Source organism: Mytilus trossulus, chromosome 5 (genome assembly GCF_036588685.1).
Source record: "Mytilus trossulus isolate FHL-02 chromosome 5, PNRI_Mtr1.1.1.hap1, whole genome shotgun sequence".
NCBI classification, from domain to species: Eukaryota; Metazoa; Mollusca; class Bivalvia; order Mytilida; family Mytilidae; genus Mytilus; species Mytilus trossulus.
In genome coordinates this window covers 66,176,957-66,201,340 of record NC_086377.1, presented here as the reverse complement: position 1 = coordinate 66,201,340, position 24,384 = coordinate 66,176,957, and the positions used below count along the sequence as shown (strand labels likewise).

General features: G+C 32.4%; 1 protein-coding gene across 3 annotated transcripts in view; it reads right to left on the bottom strand.

Annotated features, from left to right (window-relative positions):
- The window catches only part of LOC134719091 (cysteine-rich motor neuron 1 protein-like), a 31,382-nt gene that overhangs the window by 5,003 nt on the left and 1,995 nt on the right, over window positions 1-24,384 (bottom strand). The window contains exons 2-25 of one of the 3 annotated variants that reach the window (XM_063582034.1): window positions 22,295-22,394; window positions 21,729-21,778; window positions 20,263-20,374; window positions 19,845-19,903; window positions 18,552-18,645; window positions 18,100-18,158; window positions 17,232-17,343; window positions 16,906-16,964; window positions 14,982-15,090; window positions 13,986-14,036; window positions 13,221-13,310; window positions 12,628-12,747; window positions 11,801-11,968; window positions 10,293-10,457; window positions 8,868-8,954; window positions 8,166-8,285; window positions 7,238-7,315; window positions 6,593-6,682; window positions 5,129-5,251; window positions 4,153-4,290; window positions 2,501-2,590; window positions 1,653-1,775; window positions 1,145-1,225; window positions 199-288 (exon numbers count right to left, since the gene is read on the bottom strand). In XM_063582034.1, the coding sequence (XP_063438104.1) occupies window positions 199-288; window positions 1,145-1,225; window positions 1,653-1,775; window positions 2,501-2,590; window positions 4,153-4,290; window positions 5,129-5,251; window positions 6,593-6,682; window positions 7,238-7,315; window positions 8,166-8,285; window positions 8,868-8,954; window positions 10,293-10,457; window positions 11,801-11,968; window positions 12,628-12,747; window positions 13,221-13,310; window positions 13,986-14,036; window positions 14,982-15,090; window positions 16,906-16,964; window positions 17,232-17,343; window positions 18,100-18,158; window positions 18,552-18,645; window positions 19,845-19,903; window positions 20,263-20,374; window positions 21,729-21,778; window positions 22,295-22,394 (2,368 nt within the window). The remainder of the gene's footprint in view (window positions 1-198; window positions 289-1,144; window positions 1,226-1,652; window positions 1,776-2,500; window positions 2,591-4,152; window positions 4,291-5,128; window positions 5,252-6,592; window positions 6,683-7,237; window positions 7,316-8,165; window positions 8,286-8,867; window positions 8,955-10,292; window positions 10,458-11,800; window positions 11,969-12,627; window positions 12,748-13,220; window positions 13,311-13,985; window positions 14,037-14,981; window positions 15,091-16,905; window positions 16,965-17,231; window positions 17,344-18,099; window positions 18,159-18,551; window positions 18,646-19,844; window positions 19,904-20,262; window positions 20,375-21,728; window positions 21,779-22,294; window positions 22,395-24,384) is intronic. The other 2 variants (XM_063582035.1, XM_063582036.1) reach the window with 2 other exon arrangements.

The following is a 24,384-nucleotide window of genomic DNA, read 5'->3' as shown; positions in this document are numbered from 1 at the left end:
TGGAATTTCTATTAAAATTTAAAGAATGACTGGTTTTTTTTTAATATTCAAAATATTAAATATCAACATCATTGTTCACATTTTAAAATAACCCGCTGCGCGAGTTCTTCAGTATGCAACCCAGTTTTGATGTTATATCTTCATATAAATAATCTTCACTGCATGTCTCTTTAAAATACTTCTACATAAACTCTTTACCTGTTTTGCATGCACAAGTTGGACAGCCCTTTTCATCAGGTACATTACCAAAGGGACAGTATATAGCACAAACAGGGCCACATTTAAGTTCTGTAAAAATAGAATTTATACTAATGACATATACGTATTATAACTTATTTATTTTTATTTGGGATTGAATGCTCCTTTTTTATTTTTATTTTTTTAATTTAAAAGCGTTGATCGAAGTGCATTTTGTATGAAGCACTGAAGCTGGTGATTGAATATATTTAGCGGAGAAAATTCACACGTGTAGAAAGATTAAAACTTATGGGACAAAAAGGAACAATAGCATTGTTATTGCCTTTGTTTTTAAGAGAAATTCTAGATCTATTTTCTTTTTTTTTTTACATAAAAAACATTTTACAGTTTAGGAAGTTGATCAAAAGCCATGAATACTAATTTAAACAATTTTTTATTATGCAAAATATGTTTTTTCCTGGCACCATGAAGCGATTTAAGTACCAACCCCTGGATTTATGCATACAATATTGATTAAGAGCATTTGCGCTTTAACAACAAGTTGTGAGAAATTAAGTTTAACCAGATAATTGTGGTAATGGACGTATACAATATGTATACAGTTTCGGTTATCAGAAATGATCAAAAATAAAATAAGCTTAGGAACCTTCGTGTTATAATTTAGAACAATAAATAATCTGAATTCCTTTATATTGAAAATTCACATGAGTGTTTATCTTAAACCGTAATGAAAATCCTTTTAAAATTCATCACAGATACTAGAATTGTCAGTTTCGTCTACAAAAGACCCACCAAACACGGTTTGATTGCTTACTAAATTTTTAATCATAAACCAATGACGTAGACGACAATGTCAAATTGTATCTATGTTATGAGTTATGACGTATACTTTAGCCCTGTATCAAGATAAGAAAAATCTGTCTAATGTTTCGTATATTTTACTTACTACATCTGCATGTTTGACAGCCATTTACGTCAATCACAAAACCGTAAGGACATGGTTCACTGCATTTTACGAGGGGACATTCTGACAAAAAAAAGTATACATTGTTAGATACATATCTGAAATTATTCACGAATGTTAAATGCACTGGTATTATGAACTACTATCAGTAGTGACAAACTGTTCGTTGTAAAGATTGTCCTTGTGCAGATCATAAACATTTCGTCCATCACATGTTCTTTTAATTATATTCTTTTTTTTTTTTTTAAGTTTTACGGTGTAAAATTTTTACTTTCTATTTAATCACGGTATTCAATTTAAAACTAATTTACAGTTCACACTGATATCTGCTAATCGTTTAACGTGTTCGTAATTATGGACAATATTTTAAATGATGACTATTGAATATGACGTTTTAAACCAATCACAACATTTTGAAGTACGTTTTTGACAATATTACCCAGACTGCGTTAGATTCTACAACGGACTAGTATAACTCAGTTACGCATACCATAAGGACAGCATACTCCACCTCCGCCTCCTGATGGTGTCTTGCATTGATATCTAGCCGGGCATCTTTGTTGACCTGACCCACAGCTGACTGATGTTAATGGATTAACATTACCTGCACATCCTGAAACAGAAAACAAATATAAAAGAGAGGCGAGGGCTAGATATACTCTAGGTGTCTTGCATTGATATCGAGCGGGACATTTTTGTTGACCTGAACTGCAGCTTATTGATCCTAATGGTTTAAAATTATTCTTAAACCTAAAATCAACAACAAAATGTGAAAGAGAGGCGAGGACGAGAGATACTAAAGGTGTGTTCATTGATATCGGCGGGACGTTTCTGTGACCTGCACCACATGTGATTGATCCTAATGGATTAAAGTTATTCTAAAACCTAAAATCATTAACAAAAGGTGAAAAAGAGGCGAGAGCGAGATATACTTACGGGACTTCAAACTCATAAGTCGACTACGACATGGATAACAAGATGAAACAACATTACACAAAACATAGCATATAAAACTAAAACTTCTAAAAAGTTGAGTCGATCTCAGCTGTTCTAGAAGGGTAAACACATCGAAATCTCGTTATATATATTCCACAATTGTTCATGCAAAGTGCGAAGAAGGAAAATCGTAACGCAAGAGATTAAATTAATATATTTTTTACTGATGCTGAATGAAAAAAATTAACAGCTGTAAGGACAAAAATAAATCTGCAAATAGGAACGCATGGAACGAAAAGTAGCAAGTCATAATTTTATGAAGTACAATATATATAATCAGGCAACAACTTTTTTCTGGTATATCGCCTCACATTTTAGATCTATACAGCATAACATCATTACCTGTTTTGCATTTACAAGTAGGACAGTTGTTTTCATCCATTATATTACCAAAGGGACAGAATATAAGACAAACTGGTGGACATCTTGGTTCTGAAAAAAGTGTAGACGTATATCCAATTATAACACTATTTTAAACAGTCTATTCTGTAGTAGAGAATTGATAAGAAGTAGTGGATTCGTAAACGATAATCAACGAGCGACTTTGGAATCCACTACTTCTTATCAATTATCTAGCTTAAACCAATTTTTGGTACAACAACTATCTGTTTCATGATCTGACGATGAATTAACGAAATTTCATGAAAATAATTTCGTTTTTCTGTCTTTTTTCTTTTCTAATAGCTGGAAATGATTATATCCACACGGTTCACATTTATATTTAACTTAAGGTGGTTCCTAACACTACAGGGAGATAACTCTGTAAAGTCAGCTAAACGTTTTAATTGCGTTGTGTTGTAAAAGGAATAAAAAGCTTCTCAATGATCAAAATTGATGTTTGTCAAACTGCTATATAACCAGTGTAATTTTTCTGACAAAACGGTTGGTTCGAAATTTTTGAATTTTTTATATTTTTGTTAAAAGGGTCAAAGTAAGTACTTTGACAAAATTTTATGAAAATTAAACGAGCCAAATTAATTTTAGTGCAAGTGTTGGGTACCACCTTAATATGAGTTCAATTTAACTTAAATGTGTTGCTATTTCCCCTTTTTATTACCAGATTTTATATTTGTGAATTATTATTTCATTTAATGTTTAATCATTACAAATAACTAATATTGAATAGATTTTAGTATTATTATTCATTCAAAAAGACATATAATTGATCATGTTGATATATGGAATTTTTAAAACTTTTTACCAACATTTTAATATTTACATAAATAGTATTTAGCAACCTATTGAGCAAACCATTGTCGTTAATATGTCCATTTGATTGAGTTTACTACACACATTTAAAATGACTATAAACATTTGACATCTAAATTATATATTAATTCAACTCAACTTAAACTTTATTTTAAATTTGAATGCTGATGTTAAGTAAAGACAATAATGAAATATTGATCTTTTTATATCTATTTGTACAAAATCTTCAAGCATTGCTTTCATAGTATAAACATGTTAAATATTAGTGACAAAACGCCTCTACATCCACTTTTTATATTTAAATTGTATATTTTTCATATTTTCCCAGCAAGTCACTAGACTTTTCTGGAAATAACGCGTGACTGAGAAAAGGATAATGAATTTTCTGGAAATGTAAGTGCTGTTTAATCAATTATTTGCCCGAGTTAGTCTTTTATGACCTTTTGGTACATGTAACTGTACAATTAATGATAATTGGACAGCGTTTATTCGGGTATAACACTAGAGAATTACTTGAATGTTAAAGGATATAAATATACATAAGGAGATATGTTATGATTACCAATGAGACAACTCTTCTTAAAAGATCAATCGAGAAAACTAACGGCGTAATTCATGTTGAAAAAATTAACGAAAAACAAATATGTAACACATATCCAAACGAAAACCATGAAATTACAGGCTCTTGACTTGACACAGACATATATAAACAGGCGGAGTTAAACATGTTAGCGGGGTCACAACCCTCCCTCTAACCAGGGACAGTGGTATAAAAGTACAATTACCCTTTTTACAACAAACAGCATATTTGTCAGTAGGATGAATGTTGCAGAAATAATCTTTTGGACAATCTTTGCGATTTGGACCACGTCCACAGAAATAGTTCGCTAGAGGTTGACCTATTTTACAGGATGGTACATCATCTGAAAAGAAATAAAACTCTATCTCAAAATCAAGATATGTTATTTTATGAATTTTTATCGACAACTATGCGATATCAGTTTTATACATTATTGAAGGCCGTAGAGGTGGTTATTTCTATATTATATTTGTCTTTTAGGGATTTTGTCAGTGAGGGATTTTGTCACTTAGGGATTTTATAATTTAGGAATTTTGTCACTGAGGAATTTTGTCATTTAGGGATCTTTTATCAGTGACTTTGCAATATGGGTTTTAAACATTGTTGAAGTCTGACAGTGAAATATTGGTTATTTATGTCACATGTGATATCTTGTATAAAATTACGAAAACATCAACTCTTCTTATTTTAAAGTAAATCGAAAATCCAAACTTATTTCCATGGTTGAAAGTAGCTGTATGTATTGATCCTCTTAAAGTAAAAACAAAAAAGTACTGAACTCCAATGAAAATTCAAAACGAAAAGTGAGTCACTAATCAAATGGCAAAATAAAATAATAAAACATATCAAATGAATGGACAACAACGGTCATGTTCCTTACTTTGTAAAGGTATTTTCAAATGTAAAAAAAAATAGTGGATTGGACCTGGCTTTAACGCGATAAATCTCTCTAACGTTCCTATCGGTCATTTTGGTCGATAAGCCTTTTTTTTAGTTAACAACTAGTTTACATAAAACTTTTACCGTTGACATGTTTGACGTACAGATGTTATCCTAGGCTCAATATCGCATTGTCACTCAGGTATAAAAGGCCTCAAAATAAACGTCAGTTTTTAAGAACCCCGGAGCTCGCTGAATGAAACGTGTGTTTTATAGTAAAAAAAAGACACTGTTTAACATACCATGGTATGGACAGCATACTCCCTTGCCGCCTGCAGAAGGTGTAATGCATTGATAGGTACCGGGACATCTTGACTGACCAGGTCCACAGCTTACTGATAATGGTTTAACATTACCAATACAACCTGAACAGGACAACAAAACGTAAAACATATTAGTTATTTATGAATCAATTACGTATACAGTATAGAGGGGGAGGACAGGGGTAAGGGAGACAGTGAGAAAGGGGATAGGAGAAAGGAGAAGAGGGATGGGAGAAGGGAGAAGGGTACGCCCCTGTCCTCCCCCTCAGTATACAATATCTACCAAAAGATGGTACGTTGGTTTGACTTTGATTTCAGATTCTTTTATAATTTCTTAGTTTATTATTAAGAAGTATAACAAAAAAAAACTCCCAGGCAATACCATAAAGGAGAAATCTGACAAAATCAAACTTTATCGATTAGGTATAAAACAACAGTCATTAATTTGCCTTGGTGAAACATTTCAGAAAACAAATTATAGGTTAAACCTGGTTTTATTGCTAGCTAAACCTCCAACTAGTTTGACAGTTGTTTATTAATCCGGTAATATCAAAATTGGCATAATATGCAAATGCGGCAATAGTTGATGTTCAGCCTCATAAATTTTAAAACATAACTGACTGCAAATTTAAAACATATACAAATCTAACAAATATGCTACCAAATACGGTGTTATAGGTTGTTAGATAAATTGACAAGACGAAACTCCTTTTATCTTAAATCAATCTTCTGAAAATTTTAGTTATGGTATACTCGGTGACATTTCTGCGTACTAGGTAACTATAAAAATGATACCTCTCGCTAGATATACGACAATAGTATAGCGAAGTGCTAAGGGAAAATCGTGTCGGCAGAGAAAGTTAAAAACGTATAATTAAGAAACATACCTGCCAACTATCACTATTTGCGGGGGATTTCCCCCATGGAAGCTCCCAAATTGATATTTTGAAAGAGTAATTTTGTCCACAATGTTAAACAAAACAATTAAAATTAATGACATGGGGCTTTTAATAGTATGAAGAAGCCAAAAAACAACATAAAACATGTACTTAAAGGTCCCTTGAAGGGTTTTTAGGACTATGACAGCCATCTTGCACGCAAAATAAACCTTGGACATTTTGAAAAATTTGCAGGTATGATTCGAAAGAATATACTAATTATGAGTGTAAACAAAATCGAAAACAAAAGTACTTAACCACTGCTACATATATTAGGACAAGTTTGAATCAATAAACGGTGAAGTATGTGATAGTTGTACAAAATTTTTTATGGAGGGGTTAACTTATTTCCCGATTACTTTTATATATCTGAAAGCAAATCGATATCGCAATATTGATGATACTGAGTGTACCGAACTGTAATGTGATGTATTTAGAACATGTAGAAATGAATTAAAGGTAATTTCGTTTGGTATACCACATTTTGTAAACATAAAATTATTACCTGTTTTGCATGCACAAGTAGGACAGTTGTTTGCATCCATAACATTTCCGAAGGGACAGAATATAAGGCAAACTGGTGGACATCTTGGTTCTGAAAAATGCGAAAATGTATTCACATTTATAACATTATTTGAAACATTTACGGATGTTGGCAGAAAAATGAGTTCTGAATATAAACTACATTATTATCTAGATATAAAGAACTGTGTTTCAATTAGAGTATAGGTTTTATTATTTTTGTTAGATTTGTAAACATAATGTGAAAGTATACTTCAGCCCTTTTTATCCCTGATGCTGGACTATCAGTTCCTGGATGTATCATCAGATCAGAAGTAAGTACTTCGGTGCTGTTATGATTGATAACGAACCTTTTAAACCTTATCCGTATTAAATATGGAGTTATAAAGATAGGTTTGATTTACTAAGGGCATAGTTAATCTTAGATAGATATTGCTGTTTTTGTAAAAAAGTGATTTTTGTGGTTAAATATCTCCTCAAATGTTTTGGTTCTTATTTATTTTTGACTTTCAAATCTTTCGGCTTGAAAGTATATCAAAAGAAAACGCTTCTGACACATTACAATTATTAAGTGTTTTTACATCTAATATCACCAAAAGCCTTACTTGTTGATATATATGTTACTTACTACATGTACATGTTTGGCAACCATTACCATCAATTACATAACCGTATGGACAGGATTTGCACTTATAAACAGGGCATTCTGAAAAAATAAATGTGCATATTTTTAGAAATATGCAAGTATTCAGGAATGTAATAAATATTATGAACTGTTTACATTAATGTTTTGCCATTCACAAGTCACGACAGATAAGTTTTATTTGATTTTAAAATCTTGTTTCTGAATGGTCTGTGGTTATTAATGGAGTCAATATTCACATTATCTATAGCGAATATCAGTCACTCATCAGCATCTTTCAGACATTGTCTTTTTATAGATCTTGAGAGTAATATGAAGAATAAAAGGTTTTCTTCCATTGAGTTTAACTGTGCGTATTGTTGTGCGTTTGTTTTTCTACGTTGACTAGATATATAGAGGGATGGTTGAGATCTCAAAAAATATGTTTAACCTCGCCGTATTTTTGCGCCTGTCCCAAGTCAGCAGCCTCTGGCCTTTGTTAGTCTTGTATGATTTTCAATTTTAGTTTCTTGTGTATAATTCGGAGTTTAGTATGACGTCCATAATCACTAAACTAGTCTCATATTTGTTTAGTGGCCAGCTGAAGGACGCCTCCGGATGTGGGAGTTTCTCGCTGCATTGAAGATCTATAACTATCGTCTGCTCTATGGTCGGGTTGTTGTTTCCATTCCAATTCTTAATTGTATTCCATTCCCTCAGGCCAAGTTGACTTTAGATTGATTTTGATATTTTTTATGGTCCTTTTTATCTTCAAATGTTTTAGTTTCAATACTTCCAAAATTTCTAAATATTGGTATTTGCGCGGTTGTTTTTTAAGTGAATCTAGGGAAGCCCATCGGACTCATTTCACGTTAAACATGTCGGTTATAATTAAGCACAACCAGCAAACGATACAAACTTTGAGATAACATACCATATGGACAACAAACTCCTACACCATTTTCAGCTATTTTACACTGGTGTTTAGAGGGACATCTTGGCTTGTCTGAACTACACCTTACTGACGGTAAAGGATTTGCATTGTTCCTACATCCTGAAAAATCATATTGAACATATGTAAAACTTAAATTGCAGTCCTTTGTTCTATCCATTTAAATTTGTGGAAAATATAGAGTACTAAAACTGTTCGAAAATTCCAAACATGCAAAACATTTCCAGGCGCATAGAAATAACATCAAACATCAGGAGATACTGTTAAGAAAGTTAAAAACAAAACGGGATTCATTATCATTAAAGAGCAATAATACAAGAATTAGTTAAAATGTTTTAAAAATGCTTTGCAGTCTTTTAAACTTCTACTGGAAGTGTTCATTGCATGATTCATTAACCTCTAATCAATTATCCTTCATGTATGTTGTTAATCACTATAAACATGAGGAATGCATATGAAAATAACATGTCATGCTACTGTTCATTCATTAATACCCTTTGAATACCAATTTACGAGGATTTCGTGTGTACAAGTGAACCACTAATAAACATTCTACAAATAAAAAAAATCTAAAGGAATGTATGCAGAATTTGCCAAAACCACAAAATAAAAAAATCCTCAAACCACGAAAATTATACCCACGAAAATAAATGAATCCACAGTATTTTCTTTATTAGTGTTTACCTGTTTTACATTTACATATTGGACAGCCGTTCACTACCACATTACCAAATGCACAGAATATTTCACATAATGGTGGACACTTTGGTCCTGAAATGAAAAATAGTTATATTATAGCGAGATAGCTAATTGAACATGTTGAATACTTAAAATAGAGAAAAATATTCAACGAATGACCGAACAACACATTGATTCACGAAACACCAGAACAATGTTTTTGAGAAAAAAGGGAAACAGTGAGTAACCTTAAAACATATTGTTTGGCTTTACATGTTATGTGATGTGTAATTCCGGTTTTTTGGTTGGGTTCGTTTTGCTAAGTTTTTAGTTGTCTATAGCTATGTTGTGTCTTATTTGCCTGATTGTCCTTTTATTTTTTAGCCACGGCGTTGTCGGTTTATTTTCAATTCTTGAGTTTGATTGTCCCTCTGGTATCTTTCATCCCTCTTTTATAAACAAACGGACTGAAAAAAACACGTTTTGCTATGAAGATAACTGTTTAAGTTTCCTATTTTTTTTCAAATGGGGTCTAGGTAGTCATCTGCTGCATCATTATCATATCAGAATTGAGATGTGGAGTTTGAAACCCACACTCCACTGCACTCTTAAGGTGGTACCTAACACTACAGGGAGATAACTCTGTAAAATCAGCAGAACGTTTTAATGACGTTGTGTTCATAAGGGAATATTCAGCTTCTCAATGATCAAAATAAGTGTTTGTCAATTTGCTATATAACCAGTGTAATTTTTCTGATTAAACGGTTGGTTCCAATTTTTTGAAAATTTTGTATTTTTGTCAAAGGGTCAAAGTAAATACTTTGTCAAAATTTTATGAAAATTAAACGAGCCAAATTAATTTTATTCATGGTGTTGGGTACCACCTTAATTGTCTATAATTGTCAGTGTTGTCAACTGTTGGTGGTTCTCTCTATGCATTCTGGCTACCTCCATCAACAAAAACTTACCTCCACGAAATAACAAAAATGTGATGAAAGTGGAGTTTAACAATAATCAATCAGTCATCAATCATTAATACAGCTGACCAATGGTCATAAATCTATTTAACTAATCCTGGTAACAAAGCTAAAGGAAACTCATCAACTGTAAGAAGGGAAAAACCCGAAAGTATGACCCACTGCACTACTAACAAAAACGTAACACCAACATACAAAGAAACGGACTTTTTGACAACACATTCCTCACTTACATTGGTACATGACATTTCAGGAATGGTGGGTTAGTGGTGCTTTTATATGAATCATATTATGTGATCTTTATAACTGAATATTACATCTAAATTATATTCATATTTCCTGTAATGTATTAATGTAGCTTTCATTTTCAATTTTTCAATTAAACATTTTCTAGAAGGTACAAATTTCAGTATTTTGAATAGTTCATAAATGCTTACGCACTACATTTACTTACCGTAATATGTGCCAGGATTAACACAACTTCTGGAACATCCTTGTTGACAACACTTTTGTTTACCCGGACAGTTTCCATCATTAAAACAATCTCCTGGTCTAACAACTGCCGGACAAATAAGACCGGGTTTGTTAGGTGGACATTTCCCTGGCTTAGTTGTAGGTTCTTAATAAAAAAAAAAAAGATACATTTTAATTGGATAATATTTTTTTTCTTTAACAGTCTATTTTTTATGTTAAAAAAGTAACATCCACGACAAACAAATATGTAACACATGAACAAACGACAACCACTGAATTACAGGTTGCTGACTTGGGACAGACACAAACACAAGAATGATGCGGGGTTAATGCCAACCATTAATATTAGACAGTTGTGTTACAGTACATCATAAGAACGAACTACCACAGGGGAGACGTGGCTTGGTTCTTGAAAATCCCAACAACACATCAGATGGATACTACACGCTGCTACAATTTCAAACTAGCTTTAGATTTATTTTTTTCAGATGTTCATTGTTTAATAGAACACATTAACAGTAATCTTACATACACCAATAGTATATTCTCGACTTGTGACTTAAATGTGTCCCGTGTACACGGATCCCCCATGTGCACTTTTATTTTTTATGTTTAGTGTACCGTGACAATGGTGGCAGAACTTTAATTTGGTAGAATTAAAAGGATAATATCCGAGGATACATGTGTACAATGTTTCAAGCATTTTTCATAAAAAAATTTACCTAAAACGGGACAGACGGACGGTCAGTCTGAAAAATATCTGGTCCCTAGGTTGCGCATAACAAAGGGACAAAGGTCACACATTGTATGTACTTACTTTACATATCGAAGGGTTCATTTCAGTATACATTTGAATTGTTTTACATTGTGATTGAGGGGTCTTTTATAGCTTACTATGCGGTATGGGCTTTGCTAATTTTTAAAAGCCGTACGGTGACCTATAGTTGTTAATTTCTGTGTCATTTTTGTCTTTTGTAGAGAGTTGTCCATTGGCAATCAAACTACATTTTTTTGTATTTATCTCGAAATGTGAAACCATGTCGCTTGTGAGCTCAGAAACAGACATTCGTTTAAACATATCTATTTATTGTGGATTTGGAAACAATAAATTTGAGAATGGAAAGGGGAATGTGTCACAGAGACAACAACCCGACCATAGAACAGACAACAACAGACGATAACCAACAGGTCTTAAATGCAGCGAGAAATTCCCGCACCCGGAGGCGTCCTTCAGCTGGCCCCTAAACAAACATATATACTAGTACCTCCACATTCTACACAAAAAACTAAAATTCAAAATAATACATGACTAACAAATGCCGTAGTCTCCTGACTTTGGACAGGCGCAAAAATGCAGCGGGGTTGCAACTTATATTAATATCTTTCCACTTTGCGGCAGTGAATGCTGCCGAGTAGCGGTATTATCCTACTCTTTTCTACAAGGGTGTCTTTTACGTCCAAGAGATAATAATGGTCGCAGTAACTCACTTTCTCTATCTATACATTTATCTTGGCATTCAGTTAGTAATTCAAAGTTGTTCGCATTTCCTTGGCATCCCCCATAGATAAACTTATCACATTTGCCTGTTTCAAGATTGAAGTAATATCTTGGGAAACTTGCTTTACATGGTCCAGGTAGCTTTGGTAAGCGACAATCTAAAAAATATAAATAATTGTGTAATCTCTGAAGATAGAACAAATCATAAATTTAACAAGTTTAATGTTGTTTAAGTGAGAGACAATTTCAATAGTATAAATAATTGTAAAATCTTTCAAGATCAACCATATCTCAACCAGGATTGACACGGTCGCAGATCAAGCCCACAACCTCCCACACTCGAAACGACCACGGATTAACAAAATAATTCAGGACAAATATTGAAAAATAATCAAAGAGTGAACGAACAGCACATTATTCAGTAATTCACGTAGCGTATGGATTTAACATCAATACTTTTCTGTCACGGGTTGATAATTCTCGATCTTTGAATTTTTTGATTATTTATTATTTTTATTACAATAACAATTGTTTTTAGAATGAGTAAAAGTAGAAAATGCAAGGAATTCTATCTTTTTCTACGCATTCACAATTTGCTTAGATGTGACGTCATTGACAAACAACGTCTTGCTAATGTCGTATTATGTCATAGGGGTCAAAAACATGAAGGAGCGAACTTCCTTAAATGAAACCTGTATAGCATGGAATGACTGTAGGAGATTCATGGTGGAAGAGGTTCGAATATACACGGTCTTCACGTGGACGGTTTTAACCAATCATATTCCTAGAAATTTATAGAAGGTAAAATAATAAATACCTTTGTTGCATGGAATGACTGTAGGAGACCCGACACATTTCACACCATCTACATAGAATATTTTTGGTTTACCATCTGAGCAGAGCCATGGTGGAAGAGGTGCGAATATTGGACAAGGATCTAAAAAATACAAGTAAAAGACACATTACGACTGTTACATCCTTTTCATAAAATAAAGACGTTCATCGAAACGATGCGAGTTTTATTTTCATTATTGAATCTATCATACATACGTTCAAGTGTATATATAACTTGAGTAACTTGAGTTGATGTATATAACAAAAATCTCAAAATTGACAAAACTATACGACAAAATAGATAATTTCAGCTTCCCAATTGTCAACTTTCAATTTCTACATGCTAACATTCGAGCATCGCCTGCATACATTTTTTACATTTTTTTTTCTCACAGTTTATACGATATTCTAGGATGAAAACATTTAAGAATAAATAATTAGAAGACACACATCCAGACCATTATTTTTGTTAATAGATAAAGGAAGAAGTGGTAGGAGTGGCAATGAGACAACTCTACATCAAAGTCACACCTTATTAAAGTAATGTGTATGTAACAAAAGACTATGTTCACTTACCTTGTCTACATTTACATATCTCACAGCCATTCTCGTCTTTTTGAAATCCTAATCCACATTTTATTGTAGGACATACAATCTTGGGGCATACTAAAAAAGAAATTCAAGTATGAAATAATATAGTTTAAACAGCATTACTTTTAATGAATGCATTATCACACGTTCATGAAATTCATAGTCGTACAATTCAGTTGTAATGTTGAGTCTGTTTTAAATTATGATTTATTTGTTTATTTCGTAAATTGAACTTGTGAAATTCGATTGAAACTAGATCATTGAAGATATTCGATGTAAAAACAATATTTTCGGTAGAAAACAGGAAAATATTCACTTAGTTTCTTCTTTCGACCGGTAGTAAATCCCTTGCCAAAGTGTTACTTTTGTTTATTTGTTTGGGATGTGAAAGTATGATGCCATGCCAGGACAGAATGTAGACATTAAATCAATTGCCACGCTCATTGCAACAAATCATTCATGGATCTACAATGTATAATTAGCTTATAATAAAACTCATTTGTTGGTCCCTATCTTATATATCCTAATTTTCCATAGGCAGTCAAAATTTTCTGAAGGACCTTCTGGTCGACCCCTTCTGGTCTTCTTATGTTGAACTTTTTAGTATAAACGTAAAAGGGTTTTTATTATATCATTGGAAACAATGGTATTAGAGAATGAAGATAATGGAAAGATATGTCTCCATAACGAATATGCTGTTTTTATTGGTTCTTTGTAAATTTTATTGCAGAAAATATTTATTTTACATACCATGGCCTTTGCACGATGTTCCACATGAAGGATTGTAGCAACACTTCTGACCTGGAGTATAACATAGATATTAGAGAAGTTGAGAAATATGGTTGGATATTATAAACATGGTTTTCAATACAATATGATTATCGTGGATTTACAAATTACAAATTATACCATTCAGGGCCATTTGTATTTCCATTATCAATACTACAAATAATTTATAAGTTGTGGGTCGAAATGATACCCATAACAATAGTTACTGCCTAGTAAAGAGTCCGGTTGTAGTAAGAAGACCAGGAATGTTTTAAATTGAAGCAGAGAAAACTATGCACCTAACAATCACCATGACTTTATCAGATGAAAATACGCGTATACCCAAAATTTAGGCTATAAAAATGGGACGAAAGATACCAGAGAAATATTCTAATTCATAAACCGAAAATAAACTGACAACGCCATTGCAAAAAAAAACCAGACAACCATACAAGTAAAAGTACACAAGCCATAACATAGAAAACTAAAGACTAAGACATTCTAACCCTACGAAAACCTGGGTGTGATCTCAGGTGCTCATGGACCTGGTTTACACTCTGTATCTATGTCAATATTAACATAAAACAACCCACTTACCCAATATTAAATATACACGCTCCCCGCGTGGTTGTTTATTACCAGTGATATTCCCTTAAAATCTTTAGGAGGTAAGATAAGCGACAATACACTGACACATTTTACACTCTGTCTATGCGTTACATAGCTGCTGGTAATGTACACACCCACTAACCCCATAGCAGATATACACGGTCCCCACGTGGTCGCTAGCAAACAATGATGTTTCCTTTAGGAGGTAATATAGGCAAATTACATACCTGGTTTACACTCTGTATCTGCGTTACACTGCTGCTGGTAATGAGCACACCCCTTAACCCCATATTAAATATACACGGTCCCCACGTGGTCGTTAACAACCAATGATATTTCCTTTAGAGGGTAAGATAAGCAATAACATACCTGGTTTACACTCTGTATCTGCGTTGCACAGCTGTTGGTAATGGACACACACTGGACAGTCTGTGGTTGCTTGGGTACCTAAACATACTGGACATCCAGGACGGTTACCCTATTGTTGATACAAAACTGGTTAAGATATTATAGTAAACTGTAATAGTGATTCTATTTCATCCTAATCCATGTCTCTAGTCTAGCGAAGACTAATGTAAAACGTAAAAACAAACAATAGTGTTAATTATGTCCTTTCTTACTAGATAGTAGTTATCGGAGGTACCAGGATTATAGTTTATAATATAAATCATATTTTTCTTCTTTGTATTTAAGAGGGACAAGATTTTTTTCTGTTGAATGATTAAACAAAAATGAGATATTTTTCTCGTAAATACTAAATAAAATGTGGTGCATTGTCAAACAAAAGTATCTGGCCCAAGTCAGGAACCTATAGCCTTTATTAGTATTATATGCATTTTAGTTTTAATTCATTTGTTTGATTTGAAATTACGTGTGGCGTCGATTTCACTGAACTAGTTAACATCATTGTTTAGCGACCTTTTGAATACCGCCTCTGAGTGCTGTATTTTCTATCTGCATTTAGTGTTTTGGTTGGGTAGTTTGTCTCTATATAAGTCAAGCATAGGAAAAAGATTTGTTTTATCATTGATGGTATAAACGTTGTTACGTGTAAGTGTCGCATACGATACATTTACTAATCTGCTACTATGGGTAATTACTTTAAAAAAATTACAAAAATAACTGAACTGCAAGGAAAATTCAATCGGAAAATCTCTTGACAAATGGAAAAATTAAATACATCAAACGAATAGAAAATACCTTTCATATTTTTGATTTGATACAGACATTTCTTTAGGCAGAAAATGGTGGTTTAAACATAGTATTATAGCTTGCTAAACCTCTCACTTATATGACATTAGGATATTATTATAATTTTGATAGCAATATGTGGACCAAACCAAACAAACTGATAGGATAAAAAAAATAAACATTGGGAAAATGCATTGAACATTATGTTATAACCTTAATCACTATGAAAATAAACAACTATGTTTTCCTTTACCATAAATGATTTCTGTGAGAAGGTCTGCTATCGGATTTTTACACTAATTGCACTAGAAAATGTTTTAGTTCTAATCTATAGCATTAAGCCCCAAATATACACAGAAAAAAGTCCCCTAAAATTTCGTTTGAAAATTGACATTGAAAAGGGAGAAAACTCCACAAAATGAGTCCTTTTTTGTCATTTTTTGGGTTGATTTTCTTAAAATTCATGTAAAATATGACGCTTTGATGAGGTAGAAGTTCGTATTTGACTATATTATACAATCTTCTGATCGTGAAATGTACAAAAGCAAAGTGATATGGTGCCTTTATTTTTTTTTTGCACATTTCTCATTAAGAAATTACAAATTTATGGCATTGTGACGATTTTGAAAAAAATAATTTGAATAATTGGTATTGTTTATATCTATTAATTAAATTTGTTCAGTGTCTACCTAGGTTAAAGAAAGTTAATCCACAAAAAGAAGACTATATGCTTAATAAGTTTTATTGAATTTAAGATAAGTTACCTTGACATGCTGGAAGATCTAACAAATGGTCAAATAATGAATTATTAAATCTAGGTAGTAGCTTGATAAAAGATATAAAAACACCTTTGGAGTTGTTTTTTATACTCTAAAGACAGCTAAAATATCAAGAATCAATACTTTCTGTTGAATAGAAACGGTAAAGTTATAGACTTAAAACGGACATGTTGATAGAAAAGAGTGGGATGAACCTAGCATATAGCAAGTTTCACCTCAAAATTGTATGACAGTTGTGTATAGTGCTATTTCAATAACATAAACATATGGCATTCCAATTCCCCTTTTAATTCTCCTTAAGACTGTTTGAGTAAGTAACATACTTGTATTGGATCAGTGCAGGCAAAATTCCCACATGGTTTTCTACAACATTTTTGATTTCCTGAAATGTGAAATATATAATCATTAGCTATTCACTAAGTAAATGAAAGGACATCTTAATTTTTTTTTTAAAAGGTGGATTGAACCTGGTTTTGTGGTTAGCTGAACCTCACACTTTTATGGCAACGTTAAATAACATTATTTATAAAAAAAAAAAGACAAATTGACTTTTACAGCCAATAAACAAAAAAACGTCAGCCAATCAGATGACGCGTTACATCCAAAATTTAATTATAAATTCATAATAAAAAAGACAAATGGTACTCACTACTTTTGCAGTCTGTGTCAACTTTACAGTTGGAGACTACGAGACTTCGTGTACAAATTTCTGGTAAGACTTTCGGAACTGCGGGACAAACTCCGTATCTAGGTTTTGTTGGCTAAAGTGGGGTAGAAATCAAATCATTGTATATGTCATGGAACATAAAAGACAATCAGAAATAGTAAATCAAACAAAGGAAAGTCTTGTTTACCTTCAAATAAAACGTATACACTAAAACGGAACTCTTTTATATCCGGAAACAAACCTTTGTTTGATAAGAATGAACATCTTTATAAATTTAAAACAAAACACTTACTGTTCATGTTTTCATCTTTCCTAAGTCAGGAAAATGATGTTCAGTGGTTGTCCTTTATTCGTGTTTCTCGTATCTTATTTCTTTTATATATTAGACCATTGGTATCTCCTGTGTGAAACGGCTAAATAGTTTTCAAAGGTACCAGGATTATAATCTAGTACGCCAGACGCGCGTTTCGTCTACATAAGCATATCAATGACGCTCATATCAAAATATTTATAAATCCAAGCAAGTACACAGTTGCTAAGCTAAACATCATTTTGGGGGCCTTTAATACATGTTATAGTGTTGTGTTCGGTGTAAGTCAAGGCGTCGTGTTTATAATCCCGTACTTTGACATATACTTGTTGTCTTTCTTTTATACTTTCACTTGGATGGAGAATTGTCTCATTGGCGCTCATACCACATCATCTTAAAAAGAAACGCTTGGAGATTTAAAGGACAAACCACAATAGCCTTTTCATTGAAAAAAAATTACTAGAGATTACAACAAAATAAGAACGCGTTTTCATTTGTATAAAGTCTTGTATGCATTACATTCAGAAAATATTTACTCACATTAGGTTTTGTTGGATATACACATGCTGTTCCACAAATAACTCCGCAACATATTTTACCTGAAACGTTATCATAAAAGTATATATTTTTGCAAGTTAAAAGCTTATAGAAATATCCGTCCGTAACTAATCACAACAGAAAGACCAACCGTATTCAATTAATCGTTAAACAGTAGCTCTAAAACTAAACTTTTCTCGACAAAAAGATAAAAATGAAAAGTTTACATATCTGTATAAATAATGGAGGATTGCTTGAAAAATAAAGCAAAAATTAAATGGACGCTAAGGATCTATAAAACAGTTATCTATTAAACATTAGTTTTAACAATTTTAATCTACTCTTCAAACTTAACGAAACATTATATGTAATGTGTTTGAAACCATGGCATAGTCACAAAAAAATCACGTAGTTATCGACAATGTATTTTTTGTCTGTAGTAGTTCAAGATAAACCTTTTTGACATTCTTTATCATGGCTACATTGCTGGTTGAAATGAAAACACTGTGGTTCCGGTTTACGTATCGCTGGACATCCAGGTCGTGGACCCTACAAAATAAATTAATAAAATTCACTATTAGAATTAAGAATATGTAGTATGAGTGCCAATGAAAATTTGAATCACATAGAAACATCTCCGAGGGAAATACAAAACGGAAAGTCCCTAATCAAATGGCAAAATCTAATAATAAAACACATCAAACAAATGCAAAACAAATGTCATATTCTTGAGTTGGTACAGGCATTTCTATATGTAGAAAACTCTCCATCCAAGTCACAATATCTAAAGAGTAAACAATAAAAGCACGGTACACAACACGGATCCTGGGCGCACACCAAACAGCAATGTATAAAGAGCACCAAAATGACACAAATTCCAAAAAAATGTTATTACATCAAACAGCAAACAGTAACCATAAACAATTTCAGGATAACGTAATCCTACTATCAAATGCTTAAACAATGTGGATGTTCGCTACTCTGTTTAAAAATAACAAGCTTTTTAAAAGACTGTTATAAATTGAATGTATATAAATAAAGAAACTTAAAAAGCAGAAAAAAGTGGAAGGTCCGTGTGCTTGTTTTCGAGATATAAGCCGTTGAAAATTTGGCGGGAAATAATTCTCTCTAGATTTTTCATTCACTTATCATTGGCACCTGTTTGTTTTGAATACTATGAAAAAATAACAAGGATTTTATAAGATTTTGAAATATGGCTTTTTAAATAATATGTAATAAAAATATGAAAAGAAAAGTAAGGGTTTGTGGGCAATTTTTTTAATGTTAATACATGGATAAAACCAGAGGATCCCGAAAATCTGGAAAAAATCAAAAGAAGAGGAGCAAACATCCTTAAAGAGAGGTGGAGTGAAACCTATATTGCGATATGAAAGGATCATTTTAGTACATTTTCTAAACAAGAATATGTCCATAGTACACGGATGCCCCATTCTCACTATCATTGTCTATATTCAGTTGACCATGAAATTAGGGTATAATCTCTAATTTTGCATTGAAATAAGAAAAATATATATAACATAGGAAACATGTGTACTGTTTCAAAATGGTTGGACTTCGATGTCATCGAAAACTTCCTTGACCAAAAACTTAAACAAATACCTTTACCCGAAGCAGGACAGACGGACGGACATACGAACAGAAGCACAGACCGAAAAACATGATGTCCATAGATGGGGTATAATAAGATTGTCGAATGAATTAAATGTTTATTAGTAATAGCTACTTACCGATATTGGTTCTTTGCAGTTTCGAGATCCACAAATATCTGGGCAGCACTTTGCACTACCTAAAATGGGGGTAAAAACTTAAACCTCAATGTTCATGTACAGTGTGCTACTGTCTGGAATATCTATTTAAATGGTGTTGTTGATAGACATATGACGACCAATAGAATGTTAAATATTTTACATGCACTTCACAAACAAAAAAAGTTAATCACAAAAATAATGAACTCAGAGGAAAATTCAAAAAGTAAAGCCCTTAATCAAATGTCAAAATCAAGTGGTCTTTACAATTTTTAAAGCAATGTCAGACAGTTTTAAAATTGTTGACTGGTCAGTTTGAATATCATTTGGCATCCTACGCCTTTTTTAATGGCAATAATGTCCTATGTCTATACATCAATAATAAAAAATCAGTATGTACCTTTGCAATCACCGTCATTTCCATTACAGTTAGAACTGACCCTGGCTCTCTGACAAAATTCCAGAGGTTTTTCGTCTACAGCTGGACATATACCCAGTTTTGGCTTTTGCTTCTGAAATTGTAATTTATTGAACATTGTTAAATGCAATATTAACAAAGTCTTATATCTGTTACCCATCAAATGCCATTGGGATGAACTAGCAGGAATTCTTGAAAAGTAAGCATTAAAATGCCTCGTTCACACGGACATTTAATTCGAATTGAATTCGAGTCGAATGCGAATCGAATTCGCTAATCGGGTTAACACACTCTCCTTTTTTTAATTCGAATTGATTCGAATTAACCAATTCAAATTAGTCAATTCGCATTAGAAACACGTTTTTGTTAATACGAGTTTTAAAAGTTAACGTCGTTTGAACAGTAAGGCGAATTTGATGCGCATTTCAATTCGAATTAGAATTGACGTTTGGACGTAAAACGTATCGAATGCGAATTAAACTAAGTCGAATTAGTTAATGCGAATCGAATTCGAATTACGTGTGAACTCAGCATTAAGTGGTACAAAACACATAAGGGGGTTAACTCTTTGAAATAATTAGCTGAACGTTTTCATCAATAACACTATAAGGAAATCATTGATAAAAATTAGTGTATCAAATTAAATAATATCTGTAAATAGTGTGGTTTGAAAAATGGAAATGAGATGATTTTAGAATTGGACCGAATATTAAATTGCCACAGGTCATCCTTGAACACCCCAAAGTCTTATCAAGTCTTGCAAGAATGTGTTATTGTGAAGAGTAAATAACTTTAAAAACAATTCAGCAATTGAAATTCGATGTCGATAAGATGATCTTAGGTGGCTGCAATAATTTTATATTTAATATAGCCGATTAGGTGGTGTTACATCTTACAAAATGGTATTAAATAGTTCTAGCATTGATCACATTAAAAATGATCAATGCTAAATGCAAAAGTGTTTAAACATTATTTTGTTTTTGTTTTAGATTAGTATCAATGTTTTGAATATGTTGATATTGAACAATGGGTGTATCAATGTTTTTTTCGATGGACGTTTCCTCTTCATGTGGAGCAGGGTCTGCTTACCCTTCCGGAGCACATGAGGACACCCCCCCCCCTTTTGGTAGGGTTCGTGTTGCTTAGTCTTTAGTACTCTATGTTTTGTATTATGTACTATTTTTTGTCTGTTTATCTTTTTATTTTAGCCATGACGTTGTCAGTTTATTTTCAATCTATGAGTTTGACTGTCCTTATGGTATCTTTCGTAACTTTATTTCCTGTAAATGCTGTCTTAATGTTTGATTGAATTTATTTTCATAAATCACATTCAATTTTTCAAATTAAATATTATATGAACAAAGTCCATGTCATTTCTGTAATAAACATAACGTAAATGAATTGCATGATATATAGTTCTCGTATTACTTCAATCGAACATTACTTACGATTGGGTTGACGCAATCTTTTCCACATTTTTGTGGACAACATACTTTGCCTACAAGACAAAATAAACAAATTATTTTCAAAGCATTGCGTTTCTAAATCATTTATCAGCAATCGTATCCGTAACCAGAGGAACATATATCCTTATAGTATCACTGCACTACAACGCTTTACATACATTTAACTTTGTTTAAATGCTGTGATTTTATTTGCATTGTTTTGTTGTCTATTTTTCTATGTTGTGGGTTCTCGATGTTCACAAAACGCATTTGTCGGATTATTTTTTACAGTTATATACCGTATAGCGGGTTATTTTCGCGGAGTGTAAATTTTCGCTTATTTTCGCGGATAGAACAAAATCGCCAAAATAAATTCCGCCAATTTAAAAGTGTACATGCAAAGGTATGGATAAAAGTTTCGAAACCGCCAAAATAAAAACCGCAAAAATATTTCGTATACCTTATTCATTGAAAATCGCGAAATTTTACACCCGCGAAAATAACCCGCTATACGGTATATCTAGATTAACATGGACTCCAATTATAGCTTACTATTGTAAGATACTAACCACCGTAACAGTTGGAATCTGTCTGACAGTTATCACTTTTTATGTAACTACTACATCTGTCTGTTGGGTTCAATACTGGACATCGTGGATAACTTGTTGTCTGTGGATAATAAAAAGGAGATAGTATGCTTATATTGAAAATGCAGATATTTGAATAATAGTATGTCACTTGGGTTCAATACTGGGCATCGTCGATAGCTTTTTGTTTGTGGATAATAAAAAGGAGATAGTATGCTTATATTGAAAATGCAGATATTTGAACAATAATATGTCACTTGGGGTCAACACTGGCTATGGGGATAGTTTCCTGTTTGTGGATAATAAAAAAGAAGATAGTATATATGCTTTTATTGAATATGCAGATATTTAAACAATAATATGTCACTTAGGTTCAATCCTGGCTATGGGGATAGCTTGTTGTCTGTCACATAATTAAAAGGCCGTTAGTTTTCTTGTTTGAATTGTTTTACATTGTCATTTCGGGGCCTTTTATAGCTGACTATGCGGTATAGGCTTTTCTAATTGTTGAAGGCTACATGTACACGGTGACCTATAGTTGTTAATTTGTGTGTCATTTTGGTCTCTGGTGAAGATTTATCTCATTTGCAATCATACTACATCTTTTTTATAAAAACACCGTTACAGTAAAAAGAACGAAAATTCATCTGCATCCTAAAGGAATTTGTAAACATTGGTAATTAACAGATCGGCTTTTAAACCCTTGTCAATTTAAAGCATCCGTTTAACTAGGAAGTTCAATTAAGAATCCTTAATTAAAGGGTCTGTATGTGGCTTGTTGTAGGAATGTGTTTTTGTCCCTAGCCAATATTTCCCCATTTCGCAGTTGGAGTCCATATTCCCAATACGTTGATCGCGGACGTTCTTTCATACATGACCTATTTACTTAATTCCTAGTTACTTTGTTCTCGTTCTGAACAATCATGAAATATTTGCCACTGGACGTTAATCAAACAACAATCAATTAACCAAACCAACCATTCATTTACAATGTATGTGTTATATCTTTAATTACAGGTGAAAGATTTCCTTCTTTGCAATATCGTAAAGTTTCCATACTTAGCACGAAGATTTGTACAATACATAAAACGCGTATTAAATGGTATATATACACCTCTCTTTTGTGTGCACATACGTGTAATTATTTGATCTTTGACCCCAATTGTAATAAAGGACCTGTACTGGAAACGCCTAATCCGGTATTAGAGTGATAAAATAAATCCCTTTTTTATAATGTTCCTGCACTGTGAAATTACAATAAACATTAAATCTATTTAGCGCAACAGATGTGAATGAATAAAATGTACTTAATTATAACATTTGACTTTTTAATTACATAAATGTCGAGGCGAACATTATATTTAAGATTAATAATCTCTCTGAACATTTTGTCCTTTGACACATGCTATTTCATTAGTTTCTTTTTTTTTTAAATGTAACTTATTCTCCTTCACTTTTAAGTTTTACCAAGTCAGCTAAAATATTCTAGAATAATTACAGCGCCCCCTATGGCCTTTGACCTCAAGAGTATGTCCATGTAATGTAGCGATCGACGTGAGTGAAATATAATGACTGGATTATCCTGGTTTTTACATTTTATCAATATTTATTTGAAACAGTAAATCAATGACATTGTAATTATTCTTATAAAATAAATTGCGTTTAAAACTTCCATAATTGAACGTTCAATGTTTCAAACAATTGCGTCCATTATTTTAATAGCATAACATATTGACTTCGGTTACTATCATTAAAACTCAATTCCGTTATTGATGAAGTAAAAAAAATACTTGTTGATATTTAGGAAATAAAATTAAAAAAATAAAACAGTCCTTCTGCATTTATGTTCTTTATACCATCAAAAGTATAGGATAAATCTGCTTTACATATACATTTAAATAAGAGTTATAACTAGAGAAAAGTGAAGGTACTCTCTAATTAGTTGATTGGTGTCGCATTCAACACTATAGCGCTATTTTATGGTGGTCAGTTTTTTTATTCGCGGAAGATGCCGTAGTGTCCGGAGAAAAACCGACCTTTGGTATAATAAACTTCAAAAAATTTAGAGGAGT